General features: G+C 31.6%; 2 protein-coding genes across 2 annotated transcripts; both read right to left on the bottom strand.

Moving 5' to 3' along the window:
- Positions 1-4,107: 4,107 nt before the first annotated feature.
- LOC124945324 lies at positions 4,108-5,733 on the bottom strand. The gene has a single exon (XM_047485733.1). It carries the CDS (start codon positions 5,678-5,680, stop codon positions 4,166-4,168), a length of 1,515 nt encoding a protein of 504 aa, XP_047341689.1. The 5' UTR covers positions 5,681-5,733; the 3' UTR covers positions 4,108-4,165.
- Positions 5,734-5,860: 127 nt separating this feature from the next.
- LOC124945325 (biotin carboxyl carrier protein of acetyl-CoA carboxylase 1, chloroplastic-like) lies at positions 5,861-9,130 on the bottom strand. Its single transcript, XM_047485734.1, has 7 exons — positions 8,779-9,130; positions 7,939-7,992; positions 7,723-7,850; positions 7,330-7,642; positions 7,166-7,237; positions 6,341-6,406; positions 5,861-6,242 (listed from the first exon to the last, which is right to left on the bottom strand). The coding sequence occupies exons 1-7, from the start codon at positions 8,926-8,928 to the stop codon at positions 6,219-6,221; spliced, it is 807 nt and encodes a 268-aa protein (XP_047341690.1). The 5' UTR covers positions 8,929-9,130; the 3' UTR covers positions 5,861-6,218.

The raw sequence follows: 9,130 nt of genomic DNA, 5'->3' as shown, positions 1-9,130 counted from the left end.
GTGGGCTTAAATGTTTCGTAATAAATTATATATAAAAAAATATTATATTATAATATTTAAATAAGTTAAACTATATACAATTTTAAAATATAAAATTTATTAATAATAAAATATATATTAACATTATTGCCTAAATTTCGTTTAATATAAAGTGTCAAATAATTAAAAAAAATTATTCTCTATTTATTGCGAAATTCTATTCAGGGTTCATTACTAAATATGTTTGCTTATAAGAGTAAGAATTATAATTTTAAAATTAAGTAAATATTTTATTAAATAATTAAGAAAAAAATTAAAATAAAAATTAAATAATGTTAATATTATAATTTTTTAAAGTTGTGATATTTAATTAAATATAATAAAATCAAAACAGTTATAAATCTAATATAGATAACTAAGAAAATAGATATTAGGGAGGGGAATTATAATTTGTTTTTTTAAAGATGAGATCTTTTTATTTTGAGAAGTAAAAATAAAAAATATAAATATAAATATAAATGAAAATGAAAATAATTAAATAATAAAAAATTAGTAAAATATTTCACTAATTTAAGATTTTCATAAACAAATTATTGCAAATAAACAAGGATTCAAATATTAGAATATTATATGTATATATACAGGGTATATATTTAGAAAGTAGTGAGAACCATTAAAATGGAGTGAGAACCAAGGATCTCTGAATTTTTTAATTTTATTATATACATATTAAAAAAATTAAGGAACCAGCTCATTGCTACATTCGTCCATGCCTATGGAGTCATCTAGAGCATCCTATCTAAAAATCTATCAATCTTTATAAGATTTTAATCTACAATCTTAATAGTTTACTATAATAAGTATGGAACTAAATTATATTATTTTGTTATATAAGTAGTCTTGGAGAAAAATTCTCGATTTTTTTATAATTGTAATCGTTAGATATATATCATTATACATATTACTATTATTTTAACGTTCATACTGAAAAGTCGGTAAAATAGGACAGAGATATCTACGAACTATGTTGGGTTTGTATTTTTATTTTTTCATGCCATGATTTATAAAATTTAATATATATAACTATTATATGTTGGAATTTTTAGGGTCACTTGTATAATAAATAATTGTGCATGTATCATATTTAATATAAGCCAAAATAATGTGATCTAATGTGAAATTAAGTTTATGGTTTATGGGTGTATTTGTCATGAATATAAAGTGAGGATACCTAAGTGATATTTCTAATTTTATGAAGGGGCTAAATTAGAAATTGTCAAACCATAATAACTAATTTATTGTTGGTTATATGTAACGGTAATGGTCCTCATTTGATGTAACGTCAATTATCCTTTGCGTCCCCATCAACAGAGAGAGAAACCTATTGACTTACTCATCAATTGAAAGATCCATTCCACATAAAGAAAGTCTAAAGAAATATAAGATTTAAGACTTTTTCTATTACAAGGAAAGAGAAGATTCATGTGATTAATTAAAGTACGTTTCCGCCACATTCAAATTTTAATTTCTCACACATTAAATTAGGATCTAATTAGGATAATTCTAACATTATATGCTTTCAAATAAAAACAAAATCATTTTTTTTCCGCCTAGAACACCCCAAAAAACTATTCTCAAATTTAATTTGAACCTATTATATTCAAGAAAGGAATAATTAATTTACAATTGAATTTATAAATTATATATTAGTTGAGTCGCCTATACTATATGTCAACAATGTCAAATAAAAATGTTTTTGTTAATTAAATTCACAAGTCCAATTTTATGGAATAGAAATTACTCTTCGGCCATCTTCACAATAATAAGTAATTAAATTAATGAGAAATAGTCTTAAAAAATAAAAAACTTAGAAAAACTAAATTATTGGTTGTCAAAAAAAATTTACATGTAAGCAAATCTTAAAATTCAAATCAATCCTTTACAACTAAAAAACAAATAATAACGGAAACGAGTCCAAAAATAGCCATGCATAATATTTCTTATTATATATGAGAAATTGATTAATTATATTCAAAATTAAAGTTAATATTAATTATATATTGTCTGGCTTCCTTTGTATCCTAATATAAATTATATATATATATTTTTGTTCTATTATGCATATGATCAATTTTATTTTTTAAACATTTTAGTGATATAAATATAGCATCCACCAGCTAGCAGTAATTAGTATTTAGTAGTATAATTAAACGTGATTTAGGAGAAAATAAATTATTTACATGTCATTTTTTTTGTCTAGCTTATGATTCAAATTATGTATAAAATATATATTCGTGTAATTTTTATTTCTTAGTGGTCTCAAATAAGTATAAAATATATATTATTATTAATAGATCGATGTGAAGGTCAGTTTGGCATTATTAAGAACGCACAGTGACCAGATTAATACTTATGTAGAATAATAACATGTTAGCTCAATTATAATGGATGAAACTTTTCTTTTAAGTCGAATTGAAATTGAAGCTTTAATAATATTATTATTTTTTATTTTTATTTTTTTCTAGAAGCTACATCATTTTAAAAGTGTTCATTTTCTTATTAAGAATTAACTAACAATGATTAGATGAGTCCAATTTATTTATTTGGAAGTGTATATCAACATCATTTAACTAAATATATATTCAACTCTTCCATTTAATATTGACATCGATCACTTACTTTTTTATGATGAAATATATGTAAAAACTGAAATGATTTCTAAAACAAAACTTTAAGTAATTAGATATTATTTTTTTAAAGGATTCAAATTTAATATTAAATAAAAAAAATGTTGATTTTTGAACTTTATAATAGTCAAAATCATTATGGCTCAGTGAGTTGACTCGTGAAGTTGCTTAGAGTGCATGTAAAGGAGGATCGAGTTTCCACAAAGTAAGCCGGCAGTGTGGAGACTGAAGGCATTATCATTTATAACAAGAAAGTTGACTGATCGATATATTAATTAAATTAAATTAAATGAAAGTGGAAAATTATTATATTATATATAATATTTAAAAGTATTAATAAAAAAGAAAAATGAAAAAAGGGGTTAGGCTGATTTCAAGTGTTTTGTGATGCAAGTATTTGAATTGAATTAAATCTCATGCTTCCTCTTTTGACTTTCTCTTAGCTTGGTGTCAAAGCACTACTACCACTCACAAATTAATTATTATAGCTTGTTTGATGATCTGTTTATTTGAGTTTTTTTATTAAAAAATATTTGGTTTGATAAAAAAAAATCAAACATATATTATCGATTTCGTAAATAGAATGTTTAAATGGTTAATTATCAGATTCAATGGAATATGAGTTTATTATGAGTATCAATTTAATAAAATAAATTATTTTTTTTGGCTTATAGAATAAATTGAAAGAATCGAATAATATGTAGGATACAAGCTTTTAGTTGGGGCTGAAATTACCAATTAATATTTATGACTGGATAAAAAAAAAAATCACGTAAAAAAATTCACTAAAGAGGATAATTTAAAAAAGAAGAAAAACAGGACATGATGATGAAAAGGCCGAACGAGGCTACAACATCATTAGAGCCTCACTTTGCATGCTTTTACTAATTAATGAAATTCAATTTAGTTAAATAATATTAATTAAAATTATCTTTATTTTAAACTCAACCATTACAATAATTGTTATATATATATTAAGAGAATTTTTTATGGCATTGAACAACTTATTAAGACCTTTTTTTTAATATATAAATGTCTCTTTATTCCAAAAACAATGGACACAATTTGTTTTTGCATGCATACATGTTGAACATGCAATAGCGTGTTAGTTTTTGTTTAAATTGGTAGGTTTCCTTAATTAGTTTTTGTCTTAAATATATTAATTAATGAAATTATTGTATAAATTATTATTATTATTGTTTAACTCATTAGGATAGTTAAAATGAATAAGTGTTTTAAGAGGATAAATATCACCATTTAAATTAAAATAAAATAAATATATTAATATTATATTATTTAATTGTGATCAAATTAATTTGTGAAATATATATAGAAAAATGCATTGAATATGTTTATGAATATACTTTTAACAAGTGCATGCATATAGTATAGTTTATGGATTAGCCCAAAAGTTCAGGTTAAGAAATTGACATAATTCTTATGGTCTTAAAAACATAAATTTTGATCAATTGTAAAGAGTGATTTAATTAGTTAATTAATTAAATGGAATGTGGATGGTGGACACAAAATGTGTCATTCTTAATGCACAAAAACAACCTCTCATAAGCCAAAGCCATCTTACTAGCCGTAAACATCGAAGCCGCGTACTCCCTACAGGCCTTCCCCCTCCTCGCCATCCTCTCCGGCCCCTCCGCCACCACCACCTCCATTGTCGCTTCCAGCTCCTCGGCATTCGGAGCAAACATAAACCCGAATTCCTCATTCACTACGATAGTTCCCTTTATGCTTGGAAATCGCGATGCCATCACCGGCTTCCCACTCATCATGGCTTCCATTAAGGTTAAGTCAAGCCCTTGAGGCCTAAGAGTTGGGTTGACGAAGATGTCGATAGCATTGTAGAACACCCTTAACTCAGATGGTTTCAATGATCCCAATATGATCACTTGATCACCCAATTCCTTATACCTTTCCTCCCACGGACCCGACCCTGCCACGATTAAGTAAATGTTCGGGTGTTTGGTTCGAAGATTCGAAAAGGCTTCGAATAGTAAAGGGTGGCCTTTGTCTTTCACTAGCCTCCCCGCTACACCAAAAACCAAGGTAACGTTATTATTCGGGATGCCGATTTCTGTTCTAAAGTTTTGACCTTGTTTTTTATCATAATTGAATTCGTTGTTATCGACCCCGTTAATGATCACGTGGACTCTCTTGGAAGGGATTTGGTAAACGTCTCTCAGCATCTCGCCCGAGCTGTCGCTGGTAGCAACATGGTGTTGGTAGTTCTTGAAGAATCTGATTTCATTGAGAACTTTCGGGATCAACGTTTGTAAGCTGGCGTTGAACGCCGCCGACATCGGTTGGTCAACCGGTCGGACTAAGTCCTGATAGATCGCCGACGACAGGCTTTCCAGGGCTATCCCGTGCCATGATACAGCAAGATTGGGGAGAAGTCGAGCCATGAAGTACGGGAGCGCAACGCTCTCAGAATGGACAACGTCGAACGGGCGTCCGTTTCCGTTCTCGAGTTTGTACTGCTCCCACGCCTTCTTGTACTGCCACTTTCCCGGCTCGGATTCGTCTACGTGGGAATGGACGATTGGGGAATTAGGAACAGGCGATATGGTGACCGGTTTAGACGTGGAAGAGGTGAAGACGTGAACTTCATGGCCACGGCTGGCGAGGGCGGAATGGAGGGTGCGGGCGTGACGTTCCATTCCGCCGGGGGTGGATCCTGAAGGCCATTTCCTTGAGAAAACTGCGATCTTTAGCATGTCCTGCGGGGGAAGATTGAAGTCCTCGTCTAAGGAGAGACGGTTCCATGCGAATTCAGCGGTGCGGAGGTCTCCGGTCCAGGGTTTATGTGGAAGGGAGGCGGTGACGGTTGGGGTACTGTGAAGGAGAAGAAGGGCGGCGACGGTGAAGAGGACGACAAACAAAAGGGTGGTGAAGAGGCTTGATGAGATGGAGAGAAACGGGCGCTTGTTCTTTCCTCCGTTCATGATTTTGTTATTATGATGAGTAAAGCAGCGGAGTTCATTAGAGGATCGGCCCATGAAGAAGAAAGAGCCTTTAAATGGTCGGTCTGGTTTGGTTGGAGAAGAACATGTTTGAGCAGAGGAAATTATAATGGATGAAAGCTTTTGTTTCAACTCTAATTGAAATTGAAGCTTTAATAATTCATATAAGAAAATTCACTAAGACAGAATGAAGAAGATTATGTAAAGAAAAAAGAATTACTTGACATGCTTTTACTCTAATATAAATAATTCACATGAAAAATTACCTTAAAAGTCTGCAAAATACATGATTAATATGCAGATGCATAGTACTCTTTTATTTTTTTAAAATTTAAAACTCAGCTCCAGCTTAATAAACTTTCTAATTCAAATAACAAGGTAGAAGAAAGTGCCAAATCAAGATCTAATTTCTTTCTAGTTTGCTTTCTCTATCCATAACCATCACAGATTCTAATTTCAGTAAAAAGAAACAAAAACCATAAAAACAGCAAAACCCAACAAGTACCAACCTTTCCTAATATCAGCAGCAGCAGCAGCAGCTTATACAGGTGTAACAGTTGTTCTTTCTCCTTCTCTAGGGTGCAATCACATAAAGAGGCTGCATAATTATTAACATTTTATTATTAGAATGCAGTCAATTAGAATAATAAAGTAGATAGATAATCAAGACATCAAAACATGTTAGTGTTTACTCACTGTCTCAAAACTGACAGGTTTGCCATCTTCTGCAATAACTTCAACTATGGTTCCGGATTGATCAGCCTTTATCATCAACAAAACAAAACAAAACAAAACAAAACCCAGAAAGTTTCTTAATCGGGTCTAAAAGCATCCACTCAAAACTACATATGTATTAGTAAATTTGTATGTGTGGTTGGGTCTCGTGGACAAAACCGCCAATTAATTTGAAAGAGATACAAGAAAGACCATTTGATATAAAACTGTTGTTGGTTGATATCACAATCTCTAAGGTTAAGAAACAGATACAACACCATTTGGTATATGTGGAATTATCAAACTAGGCTTATTATTTGTTTGCATTTTCCAAGTGCCTATATTGGAATTTTTTTTATTATTATTAATTTAGTTTCTTTCTTTGTTGCCTATAACTTGACCTCCCATTGTGCTAGTTTAATTAATTATTCCAAGAATGATGTAGGTTTATTTAAAATAATCTTTTGTACTGTTAGTTTTATTTCATTGCGAAGGAAACTTCTGTTGGTTGCAATCTGTATCTTCCTTCCTAATATGAAGGCCAGATAAATATTTCAGACTTCAGATTCAGCCATGTTTAAAAGTAACAATTTAGCAATTATATCAGATGAGAAAAGGACAGCTTTAACCCACAAAAAAATAGTTTTGTTTGCCAATAAGTGACAAAAGAAAAAGGAAGGAACCTAGTTTTTTTTTTTATCACTTTCTAAGCAATCAATAACAACAAAGAATCTTTAGTTTCTCTTTGTATTCCTTCAACAGTTCCCTAAAACCTAACATGTCAAGTAAAAGCTCAATGATACTAACCTCTATTTCATTCATCAACTTCATGGCTTCAATGATACAGAGAACCTGTCCCTTCTGAACTTTGTCTCCAACCTGAGGTTATTTCCACAAATAAAAGCTCTCACGTCAGCTTATCATCTACTTATTTTCAAATTCTTATTAAAAACTTTTACACCAAGAATCACCTTCACAAAGGGTGGTTCACCAGGTGCTGGACTTCTATAGAATGTCCCAGCCATGGGAGATTTGAGAGGTGGATGGGATGATTTAGAAGGTTCAGGAGCAGGTGGCAAAGCAAGAGTTGCAGGTCTAGGTACTGGTGCTGCTGGAGTTGCTGGAACCGCAGGCATTTGGTAAGCAGGTGGTGCTTGTGGAGATGCATGCATCATAACAGGAGCAGAAGATGCTGGTACAGGTATGGCTTCTTTTTTACGGATTAAGAGTTCAAAATCCAGCTGTTTTAACTGTAACTCCACAATATCCTTGGAGTCAACTAGCCTACAGAAAATGGATAAATTAATATCTCTTTTAATTGAGTAAAAATATGGACTAGTGCAATCAAAGATAGACAGACATACTTGACTAGATTAGAAACTTGAGTAATGAATTCAGAAATTGACTCCTCAGAAGCCAAGACTGGAGAAGATGGATCCTCAGATGGTTTTACATCCTTTGTTGATGTAGCCAATTTTTCATCAACCACAACCTTTATTGCAACAGATAGCTCCACAAACTTGTTAATAAAGGTACAAAATAAAAAGATTTTCTATTGGAAACAACATAGAGAAGCTTACCTCGGTAAGTTGTGCTCTCACAATACAAGGCCGATTCCATCCGGGCTTCAATCCCTATTACACAGATTTCATATGAAATAAATGAGTACAACATTTCCAGAGATATGCTAATGAAACAATGTTAACAAAACATGAGTTATTAGTATTATAATGACAATTAAAACAGCATCAGTATATAAGGAATTCCCCATAGCTGTTCATATTGCAAAATATTACACCTCATCCTGCAGAAGTTTCAAGCAAGTGAAACAACAAGGACTAGTTTTTAAGATCTACAAATATGATGCATCAAACCCCCTTTGAAAATTTCTTTGTTGAAGGCCCCACCATTAGCAAGACAATCTTCTATACCAAACAACCTAGTTCTAGATGAAATAACAAAATTCAAACAATTGGCAAATGATGATTTGTGATTAAGCAACAAAATGTTAAATCCAAGATATGATTTTTTTTCAAACAATTCAATTTTGAGAGGATGGGCGTTTGGGGTGGAAGAATGAAACTTCTTTTGTGGAAAAGCATGAGATTTAAACTTTGATTTGAAGAATTTTTGTTAGTATAGCTCAACTATTGAAGTGAACTACAAACACAAGTAACTAATCATTAAGTAATAATGTTAAAGAGAATGCATGATGTTAATCTCTACAACTTATCATTATTTAGAGAAATTACAGTCAAAGTATCAGAAACCAGGAATAGGAGTGAAGAAATGAAACAAAATTGCAACTACGGTCTGTCGATCTTGTGATATATGAAACAGAGTAAAGAAAAGCGATTAACTTCAGAAATGATGATCCCTAAAGAGTTACCGATCTGAAGAATAGAAGAAATTGGACGTACCTTGAGCGAGAAGCGAAGCTTGGGCTTGGGAGAGAGGCGAAAAGAGACTTTGGAAGGAGAATGATGATGGGCGTGGGATGCAGCAGTTAAGGCGGAAGAATTGGTCTTTGCTAAGGTAGCTGAAGCAGTAGAAGGAAGAGAGGAAGCCATTGATAGGAGATTAGAGAGATAAATCGACAATGCAGTTGTTTGATTCTCAGATTTGAGAGATGGAGGATGTAGATTTTGAAGAAGCGCGACTAGAGAGAGAGTGAGGGCTTTGATAAATCCGCCAAAGAAGAAAGAAGGAAGGAAAGAGAGAGAGAGAGAAGAGATGGGCCAGGTCTGGGCGTATCGAGTCTCTTAGGATCGA

The sequence above is a fragment of the Impatiens glandulifera genome, chromosome 7 (assembly GCF_907164915.1).
Source record: "Impatiens glandulifera chromosome 7, dImpGla2.1, whole genome shotgun sequence".
NCBI lineage: Eukaryota > Viridiplantae > Streptophyta > Magnoliopsida > Ericales > Balsaminaceae > Impatiens > Impatiens glandulifera.
The sequence above is the reverse complement of the archived record's forward strand: the minus strand, read 5'-3'. Positions and strand labels throughout refer to the sequence as shown.

Excerpts from the sequence above, each read along its gene's own strand:
- LOC124945324 (XM_047485733.1), bottom strand. The coding sequence starts at position 5,680 with ATGGGCCGATCCTCTAATGAACTCCGCTGCTTTACTCATCATAATAAC.
- LOC124945325 (XM_047485734.1), bottom strand. The coding sequence starts at position 8,928 with ATGGCTTCCTCTCTTCCTTCTACTGCTTCAGCTACCTTAGCAAAGACC. Across the intron at positions 7,851-7,938 it reads TGAGAGCACAACTTACCGAG|GTTGTGGTTGATGAAAAATT; the intron begins GTAAGCTTCTCT and ends GTTGCAATAAAG. Across the intron at positions 6,243-6,340 it reads AACCTGTCAGTTTTGAGACA|CCTCTTTATGTGATTGCACC; the intron begins GTGAGTAAACAC and ends ATAATTATGCAG.